Source organism: Rissa tridactyla, chromosome 4 (genome assembly GCF_028500815.1).
Source record: "Rissa tridactyla isolate bRisTri1 chromosome 4, bRisTri1.patW.cur.20221130, whole genome shotgun sequence".
NCBI lineage: Eukaryota > Metazoa > Chordata > Aves > Charadriiformes > Laridae > Rissa > Rissa tridactyla.
This window is the reverse complement of record NC_071469.1, coordinates 92,883,024-92,907,378: the sequence shown is the minus strand read 5'-3', so window position 1 is coordinate 92,907,378 and position 24,355 is coordinate 92,883,024. Positions and strand designations below refer to the sequence as shown.

The following is a 24,355-nucleotide window of genomic DNA, read 5'->3' as shown; positions in this document are numbered from 1 at the left end:
CAGAGCTGCTGGAACTGCGGGCGCAAAGCGAGCGAGACCTGCAGCGGCTGCAACACCGCCCGCTACTGCGGCTCCTTCTGCCAGCACAAGGATTGGGAGAAGCACCACCACGTCTGCGGGCAGACTCTGCAAGGGCTGCCGGCCCCCGCCGCCCCCGCCGCCGGTGTGGGGCTGCCACCGGGCCCGTGCCAGCCCGACGGGGTGGCCACCATCGCCAGCAGCCCCAGCGAGACAGGCTCGGCGGCCGTTTCCCGCGCTGGCACGCCGGCCACCCCGGCCCCGCTGGAGAGCGCGTCCCGCTGAGCCGCCCTCGGAACTGCTGCCGCCGCCGCCGCCGCCGCCGCTGCTACCACCGCTCTCCAAAAGACACGGACTGCACTCGATGCAATTTCCTCAGCTACCTGACTCGTGTGACCTCCGAAACGACCTCTCTAGCTCTCACAAATAATCCTCACGGATCCTCAAACTGGGCTTTAAGTGGAGTTAAGGCAAATACCGGTCTTCTCTGTTCTCTCTTTGGTCTTTGTTTTGGCTATTTTTTTTGGTTGGTTTTCTATCGCTTGGGGGATTATGGTTCCTTTTTTTGTTGTTGGGTTTTTTTGGGGTTGTTTGGTTTTTTTTTTTTTCCCTTTTCTTCTTTCCGGATGAGGGATTTGGCTGCAGCCTCGCCACGCACTGACGTGGGGAGAGGCCGGCCCGGCCCCGGCCCGCATCGGCGCTGCCGAGGGGCTCGCTTGCAGGAGGAAAGAAACTTCTTTTCTTCGTCTCTCTCTTCCTCTTTTTTTTTTTTTCTCCTTTTTTTTTTTTGTAAAAAAAAAAAAATAAAGAAAATAAAAAAGAAAACGTCGGACTCTTTGGCTTTAAGTAAGAAATTGTAAAAAAGGAAAAAAAAAAAAGAAAAAAAAAAAGAAAAATCCAAAAACCAGACGACGCCAAGTCAAGCCGTGTGACGGACGCTCACCTGTAACTACCTTGCTAGCTAGCCAAGAACAGACCAGACTCACCTCTGCTCCAAAGGAAATCCAAAACCAAGGAAGATCCAAACGTCTCTCCACTGCCAAAGTTCGTTTCGTTCTGTTGTTGCTTCCTTCCCCTCCCCGCAAGGATGGACGGACATGCCCCCGGGGCTTTAAAGAGTTTCTATTAAAATAAAGCAAAAAAAAAAAAGGTGTTTTTTTTTTAAAAAAAACAAACAAGCCCCCAAGGCATGGGAGGGGGAGATGGTGGCTGAGAACCGCCGGGTGGGCGCAGCCAGAGCCGGCACATCTCTACCTCTGCCCGCCGCCAACCTGGAGAAAGAGAATTTAAAAAAAAAAAAAAAAAAAAGAGATTAAAAGACAGATTTTGGTTTTCTCCCTTCCTGAAGCCGTCGGGGGCCACCTGCGGCCGGACCCCTCCCCCCCAGCCCCTCGCTGCCGGGCTGCTCCCACACCCCGCGTCGGATTTATGTTGCAAGGATTTTTTAAGAGGGAAAAGGCAAAAGGAAAGCGAGCGCCACCTCCTTCCTGGCCGAGGAGGCAGCCAAGGACAATGTTGATTATTTTGTATTTCTCGCATCGTTGTACAAAGCGCAGAGGACGGGAGTGCAATACGGAAAGTCCCCCGGCTCCGAGGAGGGAAGCCCCGCGCGGGGCAGGAGTGCTGTACGCTAATGTGAATGTAAATAGTGTTTGCAGAGGTCCAAAAAAATAATAATAATAATAATAATAATGATGACGATGACGATGATGATGATAGTGATAATAATAAGAGACATTTGCCAAATAAAAGATGATGAGAACCCGCTGGAGGCTGTGGCGTGGGGCAGCGAGGCTGGCCGGAGGCGAGCAGAAGTCGTGTGCTCGATAGGAGCTGTAGTTTTTCCGCATTTGCAAAAACCATCCTGTGTGTTTTCTGTAGGGGAGGAAGAGGAGGGAAAGGTTTGGGGCCGGGTCAGTTGTGTTGCCAGTCACCCAGGGGCCGGTGCTGCCTTCATGGCTGCCTCCTGCGATGGCCGTGCCGTGCCGTGCCGTGCCGTGCCGCAGCAGAGCTTGGCGCATGGGGCGCCTCCGAGGTGACGTTACCAGCCCCGTGCCACCAGCGCCGAGCCCTGCTGCAGCTTTGTGCACCCCGAGGCCTCGGCGCGTCCCCTGGAGGGGGGGTTTCCGTGCACCCCGAGGCTTCGGTGCATCCCCCCAGGGGGGTTCTATGCACCCTGAGGCCTCAGTGCATCCCCCCCAGGGGGGTTTTGTGCACCCCGAGACCTCAGTGCATCCCCCCTGGGGGGTTTCTGTGCACCTGGAGACCTCGGTGCATCCCTCCAGGGGGTTTCTGTGCACCCCGAGACCTCGGTGCATCCCTCCGGGGGGTTTCTGTGCACCCCAAGGCTTTGGTGCATCCCCCCCAGGGGGGTTCTGTGCACCCCAAAACCTCAGTGCATCCCCCCAGGTGGATTTCTGTGCACCCCGTGGCCGGGAGCTTTGCCGGGTGCCCCTCGAGTGACTGTTCACTTTATTTATGGTGTGACATATGTAATATTGTCTATTTTTCTTACGTTTCCCGAGAAGAGGTAATATATAAGAGTATTGCAGATGCACCTGCTGCAGGGCCGCCTGCTCTCCCGGGTGTCTGTCCCGTCCCTGCCCTTCCCACCGCGTGTGTCCCCGCGTGTCCCCACGTGCCCCCAGCCCCGCTCCGCACCGGGGGCTCTGCCTCTCTACCTCCGCCTCACCGGGAAACTGTGGACGAGAGCATTACTATGGAGTCTGCTCTCGTTTCCACTCCCTTCTGTTTTGTTTATTGTGGGGTTTTTTGTTCGTTTTTTTTTTTTTTTTAATTATTGTTTTCTTTTTTTTTTTTTCTTAAATAATAACAAAAATACCCTACAGAACCTTGCATTGAAACCAAAAGCCAAGGGAGGGGGGGGATGGGCGGCGCGGCGCTAGCAGATGTCCAAACCAGAACGACAGCTTTAAAGTGTAATATTTCCCAAAAAAATTAGTGATGCAGGGAGGACGGCAGCGGCGGTGCGGTCGCGGGGCTGGAGTGATGCGGGCACGGAGGGGGCCGTGGTGGCCGGGAAGGCGCTGGCCGGGAAGGCGCTGGCCGGAGCGGCGGGCGTTTCTGTGGGGTTTTGCTCCAAAATGATGTTGAGGAGTGTGAGGGACCAGGGGACACGTGCCCTGAGCCGTGCCCAAGCTGTGTCCTTTGGTGGCTTTGTGGGAGGTGGCAGATGGATGAGTTGTGCGGTGCCAGTGCAGCGTGGCCAGGGGGTAGGGACACCCCAGTGCCCACATCTCCCCTCCTCGGGTTTCGTCCTCACCATCACGGCTGGGGCTGGGGGGCGGTGTTGGTGGCATGGGGACAGCCTGCCTGAGGTCCCGGTCCCCGTGAGGAGGCACAGCCCAGGGCGCTGGGTGCTGGGTGCTGGCTGTAGCACTGGGCTGGAGGAGGTGGCAGGGGAGACGTGGCTCTCCTCTGCCACCAAACATGGCACCAGGGTCCTATCCTCAGCGGGTGAAGGTCTCTCCAGCTCCTTCCTCATGTTTCCAACCCGAAATCCCAGCTGAAACCAAAGTGCCGTGTCCCGGCGAGGCTGGGCACCCTGGAGTGGGGGTCCCACACCCGCCCAGGCTTTGCTCCATCACTGCCAGAGTCCCCCCAGCCCTCCCACAGCTTCTCCTCACCCTCCTTCTCTGGGGCGTGCTGGGGCCCCCCCTTCTCCTTGGGATGCCCTCCTGGATCCTGGTGGGTTTGAGGTCAGGGATAGGATGTCAACTTGTTCCTAGGTCCCAGGCACTGCGCTGGGGTGTCCCTGCCGCAGTGGCAGCCCTGAGGGCTCCTCTGATACCACCAAATGACACGGCCCCAGGAGGGAGGTGTCATGCCGCCATCCCCCCTCACTCATGGCTGCGTGGGCAGCACCAGTTCCCCGGTCCCGTGTGGGGCTGAGCCCTGCCCGTGTTACCCTGCCAGCCCTGGGGACGGGGACGCCGGGGCACAGCGGTCCCCGGGGGGCTGGAAACCAGAGCCCCCCACCAGGGCTGGGTTGGCAGGGCGCAGCCTGCCCTGCCCCATGGCGTGGGTTTTGGGGGCCAGTCCAGAGAGATGACGTGGTAGGACTTTCCTTCGGCATGCTGTCCCCCCCCCCTTGCTGTTTCCCGCTTTCTCTAAGTGTACTGTATGTTTGACCTGTGAAAGATGTAAACTTTATGATTCAGGTTATGTCTGTTCTTAACTCTGTATCTGTGTAATAAAGACAATTTAATATCAACTGGAGGCTCCGTCGCCTGAGCTTGTGCTGGGTGCCCTCGCTCCCCTCTCCCAGCAGCACCCTGCACCCCATGCCCCCCACCCTAGGGGGCTTCATTATAGCCCTGGGGTCTTTTGCTGCCCTGCATCCGGCTCTGAGGAGGGGTGTCCACGCTGGGGGGCATTCAGGGTTGTCCCCAGGGAACCCAAAGGGATTTCCCCTCCCTGCTGCAGGTGCTGCAGGGTGCCCCACTGCTCCCCCTGTGCTGGAGACGGTTGCTGAGAGCTGGCTGCGGTCCCCAGCACCACCAGCGGGGTCGGTGGCCAAGGAGGGTCGGGGGGGGGGAGTCCCCAAACACAGGGGAACTGTGTCTCCGCCTGGCCACGCGTGTCCACTGCCGCCCCCGGGGCTCGAACCCGCGGTCCCAGGGGCACGGCTGGGCAGGGCCGCCTCCCCCGCCCTGCCGGCACGGGGCGGGGCCTGGCGGCGCGCCCTACCCTGATTGGCCATTGACGTGTGAAAGTGGCGCGCCGGCGGGACAGAGAGGCACGTGGCGGCTGGAGATCGGCACGTGGCGGCGCGCCGCTGGTTCCCGCCGGCACCGCGGAGCTCAGCGCAGCATGTTCCGGGGCCGGGCGAGGTGGGTCCGGGACGGGCGACTGGGACGGGGCCCGGCTCGGTGACAGGCACCGAGGCTCCCAGGGCTGGAGGGGTGTCCCCTTCCCGCCCCGAGGTGGGAGAGTTTGTCCCTCAGAGGGCGCAAACCAAAAGCCCTGGGGCTGAAAGGGTGTGGGTTTGCTTTTGCTTGGGTGAGGAAGGGCTCCCTGCCGCTCCCTCTGTGCAGGCAGCAGCCCTGCTGGTGGGGCAGGTCCTGCCTCCTCTTCCCTTTCCCTGCCAGCAGGCTGTAATGCTTGTGCCTAGTTTATTTTCACCCAAGGGAAGCTGCTTCCAGGTCCCCTCTGAGCTGGGAAGGGGCTCAGTATGAGGCAGAGACCTTCAGTAGCCCCTCAGTCCTGCAGTTCTGGGGGCCTGCTGCAAGCCTGCCTGCAGCACCAAGAGCAGACTAACTGCTTTGGTGGCACCTATTCATCCTGCTGGAAGCACCCTTAAAGCCTTTGCCTGGCTGACGTTCTGGTTTAGGTTCTGTGTTAAATGGCAGTTTGTTTATTAAATGGCTTTTTGCCCCTGTTCCTGCCCAGTCCTCTCTTCCTGGACACTTCAGGGATCTGGTGGCAGGACCCATCATCCCTGGCAGCGGTGGAGGCACCTTGGGACGTGGCAGAGATGGCAGCTCTGCGGAAGGCTGCAGTTGATGACTCAGATGTGAGCCACCTGGAGGGGGACAGTGTGGAGGAGCTGGATGTGCCGGACCCAGTGAGTGCCTGGCTGAATGTGGAATCAGTTTTCTCTCTTTCTCTAAGGAAATGGAAAACTCTCTACGCCTCTCTTCAAGCACTTCCAAAAATTAAGAATAGTCTTGGGCTTCTGTTGTTAAAATCCCTGAGCTGAGAAGCTGGAAATTGAGTTGTCACTCTCCTGCTGCTTAGCTTTCACTGCTGAGATGGCTGGCTGGGCAAGAGTCAATGGCTCCTGTTTGTCACCAGCTTAAATCTCCAGTTCCCTCTGGCAGCTCTGGTGCTGCTGGGGCCTCTCTGCTGCAGCACACGCTGCTTCACACAAGCAAGCACAGGAAAGGAAGTATTTCCCTGGGTTTTTTTTCTCCCCATGGAAGCTGGGAGCTGAACTCCCCTTTCGTGGGACAGGCCGTTGTCCCCAGCACCCAGCTCACCCTTGTCCCCAGCCTGGGAGGGCACTGCTGGTGGAGGTGCATGCTGTGTAGCACTGCAACGTCCCAGCCCAGGGTGGGGAGCAGCGCGGGGGTGTCCCTGCTCCATGTGCTGCTCATGTGAGTCTTGGTTTGGGTTGCAGGAGCTGGAGGCCATCAAAGCCAAAGTGCGGGAGATGGAGAAGGAGGATGAGAGGCTGAAGGAGTTGCAGCTGGAAGCCGAAAACCGCCTCATCATGAGCTCAGAGGCAGGTATGGGCTGTCCCTGGGTGCCGCTGTTGTTGTCCGCCGCCCCTAGGGACACCTCTGGGGCACAGGGCGGTGATCAGAGCCAGAGCACGCTGCGCTGTCTGTCTCTCCTGGCAGCCTGAGACTGGGCACAAAAGGTGGGTGAGGGATGGAGTCCCAGGCGTGGCATGGTGCTGAGGTTATATCCAACTCCTACCTTTGCAGGACAAGATGCAGTAAATCATTGAATTAAATTCAATTCAGTTAAGTAATTGAGTTTAGCTGTTGGTGCTTCACGCTGAATTTTTGTGAAGAGAGAGGGGACAAAGGGGATGGAGGAGGTGGTGGCAGCAGTGTGGGGATTTGGGTGTGCCCCTGGATGTGACTGGGGACCCAGGGAGCTTTGCAGTGTGGCAGCTCGGTGGCAGCTGGGAGCAGACCCGCATGGACAGACGTCCCTCTGCCAGAGGGCTCCTGCGACTCCGTCCAGCACGACCCCTTGTCTCTGCAGCTCTCTTCCCAAAGACAACCGAGGAGAAGAAGGAGGTTGACCAGCGATCCATCTACGTGGGCAATGTAAGTAGGAGACCCTGGAGCAGAGCCCACCTCGCTGCTCCTTGCCCAGCTGGATGTATGTTTGAGATCCCTAGCACAGGGGCCTGTGCACCCCCTATCGAAGGCTGGCTGGTCCCATCCCAAATGCCTCTGCCCAGCCCAGACTGGGAATTTGACTGAGCACCTGCCTGTGATCCTCAACCACTTGCAGATAATCTGTTGCATGTGTCAGCTCCCCAAAATATCCTGCTGGAAGCTGCAGGTCATGCAGCATTGCTTGTTCCCTCAAAGGGGGGGGCCTCTCTCTTGGATTTGGGTTTCCAGACCGGAGCATTTCAGCTGGAAGTATCTTCTGAACCTCAGGAGATGATGAGGTTGTGGTGGCAAGGCATGAGCAGGGTCAGCCGGGCCCTTTGCCCTCCGTGATGGTGTGCGAATGCAGACCTACGAGCCGGAGGAAGCTGGATGGTGGTGCTGGAGGGGGCTGGGGCTGTCGTTGCAGGTGGATTACGGGGGCACGGCAGAAGAGCTGGAGTCTCACTTCAACAGCTGTGGGCAGATCAACCGAGTGACCATCCTTTGTGACAAGTTCTCGGGGCATCCCAAAGGGTCAGTGCTGTGCGTGGGAGCTGGGGTTGGGGTGCTGAGGGTGCTGCCCTGTGCTCCCCAGCCTTTGGGAGCAGCGGGGTGTCCCTGGAGCTCTGCTCACCCTGTCCCCTCGCAGGTATGCCTACATTGAGTTTGAAGAGAAGAGCTCCGTGAAGGCTGCGGTGGAGCTGGACGAGAGCACGTTCAGAGGCCGTGTCATTAAGGTAAGAGCTGGATGAGGCCCTGGGATGGTCTATCCATCTCTCCTATGTGCATGGGGCTGTGCCGATCCCCAGCGCCGGCTGAGCCACCCCCTGCCTTCCAGGTGCTGCCCAAGAGGACCAACATGCCGGGCATCAGCACCACCGACCGCGGGGGCTACCGGAGCCGCTTCCAAGCCCCCTGGGGAGGGCTGGCCCAGCGGGGAGGTTATTATGGAGGGCAGCACCCGAGGGTGCGAGGGAGGACGTACAGGTGAGTGGGCAGGGGGTTTCCTTGCATATTTGGGTCAACATCCCTGTGGAACAGGGTGTCCCCAGGATGAGGATAGCTGCTCCTTTCTCTGGCCATGCTTAGCTTCTCGGTTTTGCAGCTCCAACCCAGGGGAGGATGGAGGAGGGCTCCGGCAGGAGTATCCTCCTGGAGACCTGTGCTAGAAATGTCTCCTGCCCATCGCGTGCTGTTAGCATCACCCCGGTGCCTGTGGGGTCGGTAGGAGCCTGGTGGTGGCTGGTCTGACTGGGACACGGGCACCTCAGGGGGACTGTGGGCAGCCGGGAGGGGGTAGGACCAAAGTGAGCAGCCAGCGATGGCGTGGCAGAGACACCCCCGCTGCTTGTCCCGGCATCCCTCGAGTCCCCAGCACAGGCCTGGAGCTATTTTCCAGCACACCTCTCGCTGCTTGTGTGTCTGCGAGCTCGCTGCGGATTAGCTTCAACGATGCCCCAGCCCCTTCAGCGTTGTGGGAGGAAGCGGAGAGGAGCTTTGGGGGAGGAAAAAACACCTGGAAACTCGCTCCTGTCCCCGTGTCCCTGCCAGGGGTTTGGGGGGCTGGTGGGTGGGCATCGCAGTCCCAGCCTGACCTGTCCCAGAGCTGTGCTTGGCTCTGGGGCTGCCCTGTCTTTTGGGGGGTTCGGTCTGGGTTAGCGGGGGCAGAAGGGTGAATCCCAGCTCTTGGAGGGGTGGAGGAGCAGGTAGCTGTGCTTCTAGACACAGCTGACATCGCAGCTGAGCAGTGCCCCGGTGCTCTAGGGTACTGTTTTTGTTCTTGTTTAGGGGTCGGGCGAGGCTGCTGCCTTGGTATTTTCCGTATTAGAAAGGACTGGACTGCCCTGGTGATGCCGATGGGATTGGAGAGATTTAAGAATATGCCTACCCAAGCCAAAAAAGATGAATTTTAAAATGTGATCTGCTGCACCTGCACATCGGCTGGATCCCTACCAGCATCCCAGGAGAGGCTCACCTGAGCTTTGCTTGAGGAGATTGTGCTTTCATTGAGAACAGGCTCATTCCAGAGAACATCCTGCCTTGGGAAGAGCTTCTCCCAGACCATCAGTCTCATCCTCATCCCATGGAAAAGGGCTGTACTGGAGGGTTTGCAGTAAACCCGGTTTGGCTTTTAGCTGTCCAAATGGCCTCCATGCCCCTGCGAGGGCGGACATGTCCTGCTCGGCCCATGAAGCACTCTCAGCTTTGCTGGCTGTTTCTGCAGAGGCTGGATGCTGCTTTCTCTTGCCCATAAGAAGATCCTAAATACCTTGCCAAAGACTGTTTTCTTCTCCAAAGCAGTGGAGGAAGTCTTGGGTTACAGCTCTAGACCTTTTCCTTAATTCTGTCAGCCTCGTGGATTCCTGACCTTGCTCTTGGGAAGATGATGGAACCTAATGATGTGTTTTGGGTCTGGTTTTTAGCTTCGCTGCTGCTGTTGTATATCTAACAACGAGGGGAGGGAAAAGGCATCCTTTTGCTATTTCTCTGGAAGCCTCTGTACCTCCATGGTGGTTAAACAAGATCTGGGTGCCACAAAACCCTTCCCTGCTTTTATTTCAGATGTCAAGAGCCCCCTCTTCCCCTGTTCCTGCTTTTTTTATTCTGAAGCTATAGGGATCAAAGAGCGCTGCTAACACATCATTTCGCTTTATTTCTGGCAGCAGCAGTACTACAAAAATCATCTCCACTGTTGCAAACTTGGTCTGATCTTCCTCTTTGCTCCCGTCACTATTCCTGCTGCGGATGTGGGTTTGGGGATGGTGTGAGCCCAGCTGAACTTAGAGGGTCGGGACTGAAGCGCACCACAGGAGCTGGGCACCAGGGAACAGGCACTGCCTGGCACTTTCCCCTTCCTGCTGATGTTGTGTTTATGACCTCTGAAACCGCTCGTTTTTAAAGGGGGGGGGGGAAACTTTGTGTTAAAAGAGGCAGGCTGCAAACACCGGCAGACAGCGTTACTGGGTGAAGTTCTGCATTGAAATCGGGTTTTATTACGTAATTCTCACGCTAATCTTTCCAGAGCCTTGGTTAGGATTCCTCTAACCCAGCTGCAACAGATGCGACTGACTCCTAAAGCAGCTTTTCACAGCTCAGGGGGCATTGCCAGGCTAAAAATCCCACTGGTTCTTTTTTTTCCTTTTCCTTAAGGTCTCAGGATTTTTTTAAAGCTCGAAGCCTTAACTCTTCACGTTGTGTTGATTTTGCACTTTGTCCAGCGTGGACTGTGCTGCCGAGGCTGGCCTTGATCCAAGCTACCCTTAGGCTTAGACTGGAAAACTGGCTTTTTCTAGGGCTTTAAACTTTTTGCGTTTAGTAGCTTTGTAAATTCTTGAGACTTAATTTTTAACAAAAACTACTTTGGGGTGTTCGGACTCTCTTGTGGAAGAGGAAATGCTGAGCTCCTGTCTCTGAGTGAGAGAGAGTGAAGATTTTTTTTTTAATATGAAAATGTTTTGGAATAGCAGTGTACTGCTGTGCCTTATTTAGATAGTGGGTGAGGCTCAAACACTTTCATCTCCCATTATTTGACAGGTGGTTGTTGATTAAATGTATTTAAGTTCTGTTTGACAGAAAGTATTGTAAACGTCACTAATTTTTAAAATAAATGATCCTGCTGTGTGAACTTCAACTGCAGTGAGACCGCGCTGGCTGTGAGCTGACACTCTGCGCTGACCTGGTGTTCTCCGGGCTTCTTGTATCCTTTGGAGCTGTGCAGCTATATTTATTTATTTATAGCTATGTTTTATATATTTTTAACTGATTAGGTGCTTGAAGCACAGACTGCCCACTGTGGGGCTTGGAGCAGAGGCGTGTGTTAACGCCTGCCTGCATTGCCTCTGCTGATCTTGCTGTATGTGCAGTCTTGCATAGCGCGAGTCTACTGCACAAGTGATTACGAAGATGGGATGCTTTTCTAGTCAAGCTTGTATTTTTATATATATATATATAAATACCTGCTATTGATTTGGTAGTCTTTAATTAGAACAGCAGGGAGCTGCAGGGGGAGGAGATGCTAATAGAGATTAGTTTGGGATAAACCAGGCAGCTGTGCAATCCTGATGTCTTAAATCCACACCAAGAGATTATCCCAGCTGTGCTACCTGTGCTCTCCCTGACTGGGGTTGGAGCTGCTGTTAACTGTGTCTCAAAGAGGTGCAAAGTGATAACAGCAAATACTGTCAAATGTGAGTCACCCCAAGATCTGCCTTCCCCAGGAAGGCAAGATCAGTGCAGGGCTCCATCAGGTTCAAGTTGATGCTCTGAGCCAGCTGTTTGCTGTCTGCCAGAGCTTTCTCAAGTATGTAAACAGTGGCTGGGGTTGTAGAGAAACCTGGAGCCCTCGGCTGACTTGCAGAGTTTTCTCTTTCCAAGAACTAATGGCATAAGTACACACAGATCTGGGTGCTCCCAGCTAAGGAAAAACAGGACAAGGAGCCCAAGTATGTTTGAATTAAGCACTGCTTGTGTTGTTCCTGTCGGAGCGGAGAGTCCTGAGCAGCAGCAAAGGGGGCTGGCAAAGAGCAGAAAGACTGCTGTTGCTGATGTGCTGCTCCTGCTCTGGGGGAGCTGCTCTGAAGCACGAGTACATCTGAGGAACAGTGTCACTCTGTGCATCTCAGCTGACTGAAATCTAGGTTGACCCCAATAATAATCTCTTAGCTGGCTCTTGTGCAGCTGTGCTTGCTGCAATCACAAGCACAGCAGGAACTGCTGTTTTTACACAAAGCCCAATTCCTACAGAAACATCTGAGTTGCACAGAGGCACAGCTGCACATGTTTCTGTAGGGAACTGGCCTCCTATCTGACTCAGCTGACCTTCCTGAAGGAAGAGCTGCCTCTCACATGTTACCTGAAGGCATAAAGCTGAACAGTGACTTCTGTGCTATGCTCAGGCTTGCTAGAGTAGAAATGCATACAAACCATGCGGGTGTCGAGTTTATTTTACATAGAATAAATTTAAAATACTACACAGAACAAAGACAATATATACATCACTTTGTAGGCACACTCCTGTACGTGGGGAATGTTCTCAAGGCTCAGATGAGAAGGGGCAGAGCCTCAGCACACCTGCATCATCATGGAGTTCACCATATTATCAAAAGCCCTAGAGAAGGAAATGAACACAGAATAGTAAAGGAAGCAGCTAGTTCTGCACAGCAGATCTCTTGTAACAAAGCCAATGGCTAACAATGCCTCTTACTGGTTAACAAGCTGCTTTCCCCAGGCTGAATACATGTTTTTACTCTATAGCATGCTCTGTTGAGTAAATAGCTTTTAATTAAGCTGAAGTAAGGACAGTCTTATCCTGGCTGCAGATCTGCCTCAGCAAAGCATAAGAGAAGTTGTTCTTGCCTAGGCAATAGAAACTTCCAACACGATTAAAATTCCTGTGAGATTACAGACGAGAAACGGGAGGCACCGGCCCTCACACGTGAGGAATTACACATGCTGAATGCCCATGTGTCCTTACAGAAGGATAAGCCCTGGACAAGCACGGTTGTTCACTCTGTTTAACCTGCTCTATTTACCTATGTTTATGCTCGTATTTACCTATAAAACAGGGAATTTTTTTCTCCCCAAGAGATTTATTTTCTTGAGCCAAAATTTCTAACGCTGGTTCTGAGGTGGGAGTGAGAGTTCACTGTAACTTTCTCATGGGACTATCAGAGTTTTCTGTTATGCAGTAATGGCCCAAAGACAACACAGCTGTTCTCCATTCAGAGCATGCACATCTGAACTGGTCAACCACAGGGGTTATGCTCTTGGTCCTATTACATCATAAGTACACGGCAAGTTCCAGAAAGATGACAAAGATCAGAAAGATCAGTACGATCAACTGACTTACCTGGAATGGATACGGTCCCCAGGGTTATAAAAAGGGTTACACATTATGTCCGTGTATGAATTATGCAGCTTTCGGAACATCTGAAAAGGGATTGTAGTTAATTAATTAATTTTTTTTTTTTTTTTTGCTTCTCAGCACTTTATGAATAAGCGGAAGTAGCAAAAACACTGATGTGGCAAGTTGTGCTCTGATTTCCTGCACTTACACTGCGGATCTCATTGTCTCGAAGTGCTGTGTTTGAAGAATCCACCACCATAACAAACTTCACCTTTGAATTCGTCACGTAGCCGTATCTGTGCAGCTGTTAAGGCATGTGCTTCTGACACACCAGAGCCTGTCAAAGCAACTAAAACAAGGCTGGAATACACTCAAAGAAACAAGCTGAGAGGAAACATGACATTCTTGCTGCACCCAGCACACAACTAGGACCAGATGAGCTAAGCGAGACACTAGATTGCAGGAACCGTATCCCCTTTCTACCTGACCGATGACATCTTTGATAACTCCAGGTCAAGTTTGCTCCTACACTGCCTAGTAAGGCATGCCTTGCAATTTCAGAAGCAGCCTCCCACTGGCTATTCTGGTGAGGTTTTCTTTCTTAAGAAGATTTCGGTGAGACAGACACCTTATTTATTCTTGTTTGGGAGACCAGAGAGACCTGGAAATATTCTAGTATCAGCCATACTGATATAGCCATACTTAAAGACTGAGACTTAAAAAATTAACAATCAGAAAACCCACAAGTCAGGTGTGTTACAGCAGATAACTTCCATCTGTGGGATGCAGAGAAAAAGCCAAAGAAAGTTCTAAAGATCAACTTTGTGAGTTAAAAACACTGGGGCAGCTGTGGCTGTGGAGTACATATTTTAGAGAAATTGGACCACACACCTGGGATTTAGGTAATTGACCAGAGACACCTTCATACTCCTGCTACTTTCACTTACGTGTTATTAAGGAGTCTAGGATCTGTTCTAGTCACAGGCAACTGTTTAAGCTGAGTGTGGAATAAAGCACACGGTTCACAAAAGGTGAAGTCTAGCTGCACCAGGCACTATTCACACGTTGCGGTCCCTCATGTAGGCTAAAGGTATATTTTTCCACCACCTGGTTGGGCAACAAAGCAGCTGCTGAACTGACAAGGCACCCAACCTGACCCTCTGCGTGACAAACTGATTACTGAACAAGTCCATATATTTTCTGCCAATGTCTTTAACATGGCACTAAGTAGGAAGAGAGGTTTCGCACGTGGAGTCCCTCACTAGGAAGAGCCTATAAATACGTAATGGCATGGCAGTTTTTCATTAGAAAGATACACCTTGTAGTCTTCAGTGGGGTAGAGAAGCCCTAGGTACAGTTCCCTCTGATCTACAAGAGCCTTGCCCATCGCAGAGATCTTTTCATCCACAACATCGAGGGAAGTGTGCACGGTGTAGTGGAATTTCAGCTCGTTTTCAGTTGGAATGCTCCGGATGTAGAGGGGATAGTTCTGAGGAGGAGAACAAATTATGCTAAGTAGGACTGGCCACTCTGCTGTGTAAGTGACAGCTGATGCCACGACAGTATTTTCACCCAAAGAATTGCTGCTGTCAGAAGTAAGCTATTTTAACCATTTTACATTCACAGCTGTCACAGCAGAGCCCCCCCTTACATTTTGCAGCGCTTGTGGAGCAGATCTGTCTCCATACACCAGTGGCAGGAGAATCACTTGCACAGGCACTGCACAAGGCTCAGGTCTCTCCACTGCTTGACCTGCCCCTTTGTCCCAGCAGAGCCTGTCCCCAGCTCATTCTGAGGAAAACCCCCCTCCTGTTCTGTCAGCAGGACACTGTACGGCACCCTCACACTGCTCCTGCGCTCGCTAGGCCCTGGTCCCAGCCTACTCTGCCCAGCCCACTTCAACTTCCAGCGTCTGCCCCGCTCCTGTCACCCCTGCTCATGCCCCACAATCCAAGACCCTGTCCCCTTCCCCTCACCCCTACCCCACAACCTCATCCAGCCCGACAGCCCCAGTCCCACTACCCTCCTCACTCCTGCTCAGGCCCCACAGCCTCACCTGGTCCCACAACCTGAGTCCTGGCCCCACTCCTCCCAGCCCCGCTCAGGCCCCACAGCTCCCCCTGACCACCCTGTCCCCCTCAGGCCCCACAACCTGAGTCCCTGCCCCTCTACCGTCAGCCCCACTCAGACCCCACAGCTCCCCCTGAGCTCCCCTGTCCCCCTCAGGCCACACACCCTGAGATTCTGCCCCGCTCCCCTCAACCCTACCCTGCAAGCCTCACCCAGCCCCAGTCCTGCTCCCCTCCATCACTCCTGCTCAGGCCCGACAGCCTCAGCCCCACTCTCCCCTCACTCCTGCTCAGGCCCCACCTGGCCCAACTGCCCCACTCAGGGCCCACAGCTCCACCTGGACCCACTGCCCCACTCAGGCCCCACAACCCGAGGCCCAGCGCCGCTCCCCTCACCCCCAGCCCCACCTCCTTGGCGATCACAGCGATGCACACCGCCATCTTGTCTCCGCCTCCGCCGTCCCCCCGCCCCTCCCCTCCCGCGCGTCACGTGAGGCGGGCGGTGCTCACGTGACGCGCGGTGGGCGCGCGGGGCGGCGGTTGCCATGGCGAGGGTGGTGCTGGTGTCCCTCTGCCTGTGCTGGGCTCTGGGCCCCGCCGCGGCCTCCGCGCCGCCCAACATCCTCCTCCTCCTCATGGACGACGTGAGTAGGGCCGGGGGACCCGCGGGGGGACGGGACACTCGTCACTGGGGGTCGGGGGCCCGCGTCGCCGGGAGGAAGTCACTTGGGGGGGTGGCACTGAGGGGGGCTGTTAGGGTGGATGGAGGGGATGTTGGTCACGGGGGAGGGGGCCCTGTTTGTGGCCAAGAAGGGGGCCGTGTGCCTGTCCCTATAGAGGGGCTTGTGTTCCTGGGAAGGGGTCGGTGTGGCTGAGAGAAATTGGGGCATCAGCTCCATAGAGTTCTTATTACAGGGTGTGGGCTGAGCGGGGCTTGTCATTGGGGTGAGAGCAGGGCCCTTGTGGTCAGGCGGGGTGCTGGGGCTAGTGGAGGGGCTCCTGCGGTGGCCCACTCTTGCCCAGGCCCTAGCGACGGGGGCACGGTTTGAGCACCAGCGCCTTACAGGCAGAGCCGCTGTCGGAAACGCTCTGCTGATGTCTGGGAAATTTGTTCGTGGTGCGTGCACAGCACGTCAGAGATGCTGTGGTGGTGGTCCCTGAGCTCATGGGAGCATTGTGGCACATGGGCTGGGTCCAAAGTTGTACTGGGGCAGAGGCCTTTAAATAGAGATTTCATCAGGGTGGCTCCCCATGAGCCTTATCCTGCAAATTACTCTTTCCCGGCATCCTCCTAGGTGCACATCAAGGGATATTTTTGGGCCTGGTAAGAGCTGTGTTTTGAGAGTGTGTCTTGCACATTTATTTGCTTCTTTGGGCTGCCCAGAGCTCTGTCTCATTGACTCCTGCAGAGCAAGGCGCTCCCTGGTGTGTACAATCCCTCTAGGTCACACAGTTTCCAGATTCACTCATCATCCCTTCCAGGTGGCGTGGCCTCTGTGTTCAGCCCTGTGCTGAACCCCCTCCTGTTATCAGTAGGCCAGTGCCTGTGGGATGGCACAGGAACAGGGTCTGTACCGTGACTCATGGTCAGAGGTCTTCAGCACAGTGATTCAGGCGCAGCTCGCGGGTTGATGTGATGATCTGGAAAAGTTTGAGTGAAATAAGCAGGAATATTTGAATAGGTTTGGAAGTACTTACTCTGAAAGCCGTCATGCTTCGTTGCTTTTTTTCTCGAGTCCTTTGTGGATTTTGTGTAAAAAGTGGTGAAGAATTTAAAGGAAGGCCCAGGCCCGGCATACCCCTGCCCTGCCTTCCTTCAGGGCAGAGCTGCCCTGGGTGACCTCCACTAGAAACACTGCAGTACTAATGCAAACATCTCGTTATTCCTTGTGCGTGGGTGTCCTGCTGAAAACAAATGAGACTTCTCAGATCTATAAAGTCAAGCCCATATGCAAGTCTTTCGGAATAGGTGCTTACACACCTACATACCTTATCTAGAAGTCTAATCATCTCATCTACCAGTCTGTTCATAACGACTGAGCAATTAAGTCCACAGTCCTTGGCAAAGGATTCCACTGGCTGGTAAATACTGAAAAACAGGGTGTCTTGGTGGTTTTCGAACCTTGATAGAATCATTCTGAAGTTAAGGCTTGGTTTTGTAGCCTACAAAAATAATTGTGGCAATATCTTCTAATACTAGCGATGGATGTAGTGTTAGTAGCACTGAATAAGGTGCAGCTACAAGTGTAGACAAAGAAACTCGAGTACATTTCAGGAAACATTCTAGAAACCCAAACTTGCTTCCTGAAGAACTAAACAAGAAGAAAACTAATTCCATTAATTTTTGCTCTCTGAACTGGAAAAAAAAAAAAGGGCAATAAATCATTAAAGAGCAGAAATAATCATAGATTTGTTTCCAACTAAAAGTCTTTCCACTTTTGCACTCCGTAGTGTCTTAGCCACATGGGTAAGGAGATATATTCATTTCCAACATGTTCAAGGTGCTGCCACCTTCCTGTTTTGCTTCTCTTCTGATATTTTCATGTTGTCTTTCAGGTGTGTTTGTAGTAGAAATGCATTATGTGCCATTTTAAGCTACCCAAAAAGCTAATGAGTGTGGGTATCTGACTTAACAGGTGGGCATGCTCTTACCGCCTGTTTTGGCTCTGTTTTGCCAATTCAACATGGCTGTTGTTTTCATAGTATTTCTACACTCCTGTACAAGATAATTACCTTGTAAGCCTAGTTTTTCTGGCCAGTTGAGCCTCCAGCAGTCCGTCTCAAACTTCCATGCAGCAATATTTCCCCCCAAGCTGGCATTTGTAATTTTCAAGATGAAAGCTCCTTGGGATAGTGATTATCCCACTCTAGAAGTGTTGGTACGGCACAAGACGTGATGAGGCACAGATCTTGACTGGAGTTTTTGTGATCTATTTATTTATTTAAAATGCTGTTCATTAAAAATACATCTCCATGGTCTTTTTCCTTTGATAGTTCAGTAACTTCTGTGACTCTGACACTGCTTTTAAATTACAGCAACATGATTTTTTTTCTTTCTTCCTTGATGATAAAGAAACTGATGAATAGAGAACTCAAGGGTGATCCCATTGAGTCTATTTTAATTCCACACCCTATTGCTGGGTGGTACCATTTAATTGCTCCTCCCTCAAACCTCAACAGTCGGCTCTGCAGCTCTCCAACAATTTTTTTTCCAAAGTGCACTGCTGCAGTGTAAATGTTAGACTCTCAAATGGGACCAGACAGATGGTTTTCTAAAGATCTTGATACATTACACCCTCCATATCAGGTGCTCACCTGATACGCATCTGTATTAAAGAAAGTTATTGCCTTTTTTAAAGCATAATGTAATCTCCAGCAACCACGGTGCCTAATTGCTCATTAAGTTGTTCCCTTCTAGAACCTTCTGTTTTAAGTCACTTACTTTTATTTGTATTATTACCAGTAATAGTGTTCAGCAATGAATGTAGACAATGTGATGGTAATTTTACAGTTCTCCTGGTGTGTGACCTCTCTGAATTAGGAGGAAGATGCAGGGTGAAACCACTGTTTTGCAAATAAGCAGAGTGACATACGACGCCTCTGGCACGTTTCTCTCCAGAGCTTGCTTTTAAAATAAACGCTTTCTCTCTTTTCCTGCAGCACTGCTTTTGACTTTAGACCTTTTCCTTGCATTTCTAGTTACGTATACACGGATGGATAGATGGATAGATAGATTCAGCAGGCTGAGATGGAGTCCTGGGGTCAGTGGTCCAACACAAAGACATGTCACCAGGGTCGGAAGGGTCAGACTTTTAGCTGTACGATATCGAGCGTATCATGTGTAACTTCCTTTTCCTCCCTGGTATGCGTACACTTGCCAGTCTTCAGGCACTTGTGTAAGAGTGAAGGCATTAGGATTCTTACCCAGTTCTGCTACAAGTGTTTTAATGCCTATTAGCCATTTAATCTCATGTGTGCCTTGGTTTCCCATTTGCGAGTGAAAACTCTACTAGTTCTCTGCTTCACTGGGTTGGGGAATATCATTTTTATCACATCTGTGAAGTAATCCCTAAATAAGGAGATGAGCACTATAAACATTTAGAAGTGAAGGGATACAATAAAAGTGTTATGTGGGCCCAGAAGCATTGTCGTCGTGGAAGAGTAAATGTACTTTTACATCTTTTGGTGTGTTCTTTTTACAGATGGGTTGGGGCGATTTGGGAGTTTTCGGAGAGCCTTCTAAGGAAACTCCTAACTTAGACCAGATGGCTTCAGAAGGGATGCTTTTCCTGGATTTTTATACTGCCAACCCCCTCTGTTCTCCGTGTGAGTAAACTTGAGTTTAAACTAGCATATAAGCATGCCACCTTCTGAGAAGATTGGGATGTTTGCCAGCATCTGACATGAACTAGCAACCAAACCAGCGATTACCCTCAGGGTAGAGTTTGGAATTAGCGCTTTGATCTTGCATTTTGCTCCCTTTTTATTTACGTTTTGATTGGAAAACCTACAATCTTTGGTTCATACAAAGCAGTGTTTTAGTGGTCAAATCGGTCCAGCTAAAGGATTTTTTAAAACATTCTGGTTTAGTATTCTAGCCTCAGTCACTGCATTTTTTTTTAATCGTTCTTATTTTGGGATAAACAGACAAAGCTGTATCTAAATTTTTGCTGAACATACTTTGTACATAGTTTGAGCCCGTTGTCTTTGGTGAGACCATGCAAGGAATGGCAGCAGGTTGTGTCCTGCTTTTGAGGCTGGTGGCTTGCAAGGTTCTTGGGGAAGGGACGAGAGATAAAAGAAACGTTTGGGTCTGGGAGATGCAGATATTTTTATCCTTAATTGTTTTTCTGTGGGGTGGGCTTTTTTTCTTTCTTTTTTCCCTCAAACATGACTGACAGCCAAGAACTGAAACAAAAATGAGGAACAGGGGCTTTTTATTTGAGCTTTCATTTCGGACATAATTTGTCAGTGTGCTGCTGACGTCCTTGCTCAGAAACGGCATTTAAAATATGCTGAAGTCCTGCAAAGTCCAGTGGTGGTACTGCATATGCTTAAAGTTAAGCATCTATTTAAATGTTTCCTGCAGTCAGGACCTGACTTCTGTTGTCAAAGCTGGGCAGCTCTTTCTTCACTATTACGTGACTTTTGTTCAGGCAAGCTCGAAAACCTAGCCTTAAGCATGTAATCAGTTTCTGTTACAATTTCCTCTTACATGTGTATGTCAGGTATTCCTTCTATAATTACTGAGATAGAAGGGCTGCTACATTGACTATTGAAAGTAATTACTCTACAGCAGTGGGTAATTTAATAAAGGGGCCAAATTTCAGTCGGGTTTGTCCTGGAATAACTCAAATGTTGTCGTATCAGAACCTGTCTATCTCCATGGCTCACTGGAGAGGGGAGTTGCTGCCTGTTCTAATGTGAGTGATCTTAGTAGCTGGCTGTGGCAAAAGGACACTGACATGCTTCAGTCGGTGTGCTGTCCTCAGCCTTAATATGATGATAATATTAATGTTAAACAGAGAATGCATGTAAAACAAAACCGTTTTATTTTGTTGTTATTTGCAGCAAGGGCAGCACTATTGACGGGCCGTCTCCCAGTCAGGAATGGTTTTTACACTACGAATGCACATGCCAGAAACGGTATGGGCTTCACTGCTGATTTGCCTTCCTCTCTTGATTTCCCCCTGTGCTTTGTAGGAAGTTTTGCTTTGAACAAAGGCTTGGCTTGGTGATCTTCCAGAGTGGCACAAAAAGATTACCATGTTAACTGCTGGTAATAAGCGTGACATTTATTGCTTCCTTCTCATCAAGCAGAAAACCTCCTCAAATTAAAAGACATAAACAAGACTGGTTGATCCATTTGCTTAGTGATTCCTTTGGCCAGTCTGGTGAAAGGAAGTCATGTGGGGTGTATGTTAACACCTAGAGTAAAGAACAAGCGGGTTACGGTTTTATTCAGCAGCCAGTTTTCTAAGCATTTCAGCCTTGGCGGTTTTGTAGAACCGTTGTGCCCATGGTGCTTCCAGGGAAGATTACCAGTTCATAATGTCCCTGGGTTGATTTTGGTTGCTGTCATTGATTCCAGCATGACAGACACCCCATGAGACCATGCATGCTTGGGCAAGAAGCAGCAGCTGTGTACTGATTCACACTGTATCAGCAAGCGTGCTTGGCTATCTCTGTTCTAACCAAAGTCATACCTTAGATTCTCAAGGGCCAGAGGACTGTGGGAGACACATAATTTCTCTCAGCTCTTGCGGTCTGAGCAAGTTTATGAATCATTTGATTTAGGAAAAAAATGCCTTCATTTTAGAAAATATAAAGCAAATTTGGAAGTGTAAAGGCAACTCCAGTGCACACCTAAAGCACTCACTCTCTTTATGACCCCCCTTTTCAAGGGTCTTTCCTTCATTCTGTGTTGGCAGCCCCTTTTATTATTGGCCATGGTGTGCAAGTGGGTGGAGAACTCCCTTTGATCTCTCTGAATCAATTTGTTCTCTTCATCTTGTGGCCTGGGAGGACTTCCAAGCAGTGATATTGCTACATCAAACTAATTGCTATTTCTGTCCTAGTAACAGTGCTTCTAATGATAAGTAGCCATGAGCTGCTTGCTCTAATATTTGTAAGAGTTGGAAAGATTTTTTTGTTTGTTTTACACAGCATACACGCCACAGGATATAGTAGGAGGAATCCCAGATTCTGAATTACTGCTTCCAGAGTTGCTGAAGAAAGCTGGCTACACCAATAAGATCATTGGCAAATGGTAAACTTATTTTAAGATCTCTTGCTTTGAGATTTCACTATGTGTGTGTATGTATTGTGAAGGAGCCTCAGAACAACCAGAACTGCAGGGAAAAAACCACAGTTTTGAAGCTCAGATGTCCAACTTTTGAAATCTCTGGTGGATCATCCCCCCTGCTGTGATCAATTTCTGAATTGAGTGTTACCATTACAAGTACATACGTACATCCTCATAAAAAGAGTTTAAGGGGTTTTTTATGTGTATATATATATATCTATTTATAAATCCTTCAACTCTCTGTGCTTTCATCCATGTATCACACTACTTAATTTAATCAAAAAACACCAAGATGTTCTGTTGGAATTTGCCTTGAGCACCTATCTTTCGCCACTGCTATATGTTGGGTTTTTTTGTTAATAGAGTAGACTAAATTGTGAAAGCTTCTTTTGGCAGGAGTAGAAGCGTGTGGTATAGAAATAGAGATGCAGACGTCTCCAGGACTACACTGAAGATTGTGTAGAAGGTCAAGGTAGACAGGAATAGGCTTAATTGGGATAGTTGGTACCAGGTGTTTTAAAAGACCTAGAGGGCTGATCCAATACTCTGTGAATGTCCTTTGACTCTATGGACTTTCCTGGAAGTACAGTATAATCTTTGTAGAGGATACAGAAGAACTTCTAAAAACCAGTGTTTTGTGATGTCTGTGAAGAATCGGAAGGTAAAAGCCTGAAAGATATTCAGATCAAACAAGCACGGTGGAATTACCAGTGGAATAGTTGAAACTGGTGCATTTGTAACATTTGAATTTCAAATGCGCTTGTGGGCTGTAATGGAATCCCATGGGGCCTGGGTATCTCTGATCAGTTGATTCACAGTTTGGAACAATGCTGTAATAAATAAATGCATAAACAGCAACTTCGAAACTACATAGACACCAGAGGAGTACTGCTTGGCTAACAGAGTAATCGTTAATGAAGAGACTTCGGACAGGAGTAGTATCCGGGGGATACTGTTTAAGAAAGTAATGGGATACAATTTATTTAACAGTTTCGTTAACAAGTTAGAGAAGAGTGAGTTTGAATTGTGGTTGGATTCACCGTTGCTGCTGAAATTGGAAGGAAAGCAAACTAACCTAAGACAGTGAATTATTTATTACTGCAAATCCAAACAGCAGAGTGGCTGTGAAGAATCGGATCAGTGGGCTGAATGCAATAAGATGCAGTTCAGTGCTAATACATGTAAATTCATACACCCAGGGAAAAGAAATAAACAACGCAAATACAGATTGGTTCCAGGCAGTTCTCTGGAAAACAGCAAATCTGGAAGGACGTGCAGCTGTTAGCAAGAAGCAGACTAAATATGAATATGCACTGCACTATCACTGTGCACCCAAGAAGTGTTACCCGGGACAGGACTAAGGAATGATACTGTACAGTGGCAGTTCTCTGTCATTTGTGCACACCACCTGCTTCCTAGAAAGGTGTAAAGAAATGCAAAGTAGTTAAACTGGAGTCTTATCCTAGCCATGCATAGAATTTTAGGGCTTTGAAAGATTTTTAAGTTTTCCAGAAGACGATTTTTTTATCCTTTCAACATCCCTTTTAAAAACTTTTCAGGGTGTCCTGTGACAGTAAGTTCCACAGTTTAATTATATGTTTGCAAGTCAAGTATTTTCCATGACTGTTTTACAATTTGTTGCATTTCATTAAATATCTTCCTATTTTTTTGTGTTGTGAGAGGGAGAGAGTAATTTGCATCTCAGTAATTATTTGCTACGTTTTTTAAGTCTCTTCCTCTGTAAGTTCTCTTAGGACTTTCTTAGATCAAAGTATTTCTTCACGTCCCCTGTTGTAGAAACACCCAGGAATAGCTCTGTATTACCATGTATGTGAATGAGGAAAGGGCAGAATCCTGCAGGTGAGACTTGCAGTTTTAGTTACATCATCAAGGTATGATCATAGCTGGAATGATGATTATTTTCTGTTATAACTCTATTTTGGAATAGCTCAGAATAACACCATGGATCGTTTTACTTCGGATAATGCATTTTATGCCCCTTGTATTCTGAAAATGTGCCGAGGGTGATGGCACAAAATGGACAGGTTGCAGATGCAGGTTTGTGAGTGGAAGCTGGAATGATTAAATAAATATTAAGCTATAGAGATCTTCTTTAGCGACTGGGAGAGGATGGGCATTCTGTATATTCAAGATAGCATAAATGAAGGAAATTGAGAATTTGCTGTATAGAAGTTGGAGATTAGAGAGGAGCTTCATCTTGAAGTTAAGGATGGAGAATTTTCAAGCTGCATAGTAGAATGGAGCTGTCATCAAGAGTAGCTAAACGTGTTTTATGTTTGCATGTGAACGTAAAGAACTCATTCTCATTTACATTCAGGTCTCTTTGTACCATTTTGGCAGTATGAGTATTCCATAAAGGGAATACAGATATAATGGTACGTTTCATGAGCTTTACCTTGTGTTTTTATAGCTTAGTGGTATAAAAGTGACTTGTCGTAGATCAGAATCCTTAAGTAAAACACTACGTGCATCTTTGCAATGGCTTTGGGCAATGTAATCCATCAGTACAGATCATCAAGACAGTGTGAGAGAAGATACCAATAGAAGGAAATAATGGAAAACAAAGATTGGACAGTAGACTAAAATGGGATATATGGAAGCACTGGAGTGAGTCTGCATGGATGCACTTGCAACAAGTATGAGAAAGATCAAGACAATGCTCTGCAGTCATTTATTTGATTAAAATGCTTGAAGTTTTTCTTCTTAGGCAAAGATTGTTTTCTTGCATGCCATTCTTATG

General features: G+C 50.0%; 4 protein-coding genes across 16 annotated transcripts in view; 3 read left to right on the top strand and 1 right to left on the bottom strand.

Moving 5' to 3' along the window:
- CBFA2T3 (CBFA2/RUNX1 partner transcriptional co-repressor 3) overlaps positions 1-4,252 on the top strand; it is a 32,016-nt gene extending 27,764 nt beyond the window's left edge. For all 5 annotated transcript variants that reach the window (XM_054198650.1, XM_054198652.1, XM_054198651.1 and 2 more), the window contains one exon: positions 4-4,252. In XM_054198650.1, the coding sequence (XP_054054625.1) occupies positions 4-303 (300 nt within the window). In that variant the 3' untranslated portion in view covers positions 304-4,252. The remainder of the gene's footprint in view (positions 1-3) is intronic.
- Positions 4,253-4,951: 699 nt separating this feature from the next.
- PABPN1L (PABPN1 like, cytoplasmic) lies at positions 4,952-10,635 on the top strand. Its single transcript, XM_054201458.1, has 7 exons — positions 4,952-5,605; positions 6,161-6,269; positions 6,757-6,821; positions 7,303-7,409; positions 7,525-7,612; positions 7,714-7,862; positions 8,664-10,635. Exons 1-7 carry the CDS (start codon positions 5,384-5,386, stop codon positions 8,701-8,703), a joined length of 780 nt encoding a protein of 259 aa, XP_054057433.1. The 5' UTR covers positions 4,952-5,383; the 3' UTR covers positions 8,704-10,635.
- Positions 10,636-11,800: 1,165 nt separating this feature from the next.
- On the bottom strand, positions 11,801-15,250 carry TRAPPC2L (trafficking protein particle complex subunit 2L). Its single transcript, XM_054201242.1, has 5 exons — positions 15,198-15,250; positions 14,037-14,209; positions 12,929-13,016; positions 12,724-12,803; positions 11,801-11,982 (listed from the first exon to the last, which is right to left on the bottom strand). The coding sequence occupies exons 1-5, from the start codon at positions 15,228-15,230 to the stop codon at positions 11,937-11,939; spliced, it is 420 nt and encodes a 139-aa protein (XP_054057217.1). The 5' UTR covers positions 15,231-15,250; the 3' UTR covers positions 11,801-11,936.
- A 53-nt stretch (positions 15,251-15,303) lies between these two features.
- The window catches only part of GALNS (galactosamine (N-acetyl)-6-sulfatase), a 55,941-nt gene continuing 46,889 nt past the window's right edge, over positions 15,304-24,355 (top strand). For 8 of the 9 annotated variants that reach the window (XR_008465957.1, XR_008465954.1, XR_008465955.1 and 5 more), the window contains exons 1-4: positions 15,306-15,433; positions 18,992-19,115; positions 20,361-20,435; positions 21,456-21,558. Coding sequence is in view for 4 of the 9 variants with exons in the window: in XM_054198734.1 (XP_054054709.1) it covers positions 15,335-15,433; positions 18,992-19,115; positions 20,361-20,435; positions 21,456-21,558 (401 nt within the window). In the remaining 5 variants the exon portion in view is untranslated. Of the gene's footprint in view, positions 15,434-18,991; positions 19,116-20,360; positions 20,436-21,455; positions 21,559-24,355 lie in introns of all 9 variants that reach the window. The other variant, XM_054198730.1, reaches the window with a different exon arrangement.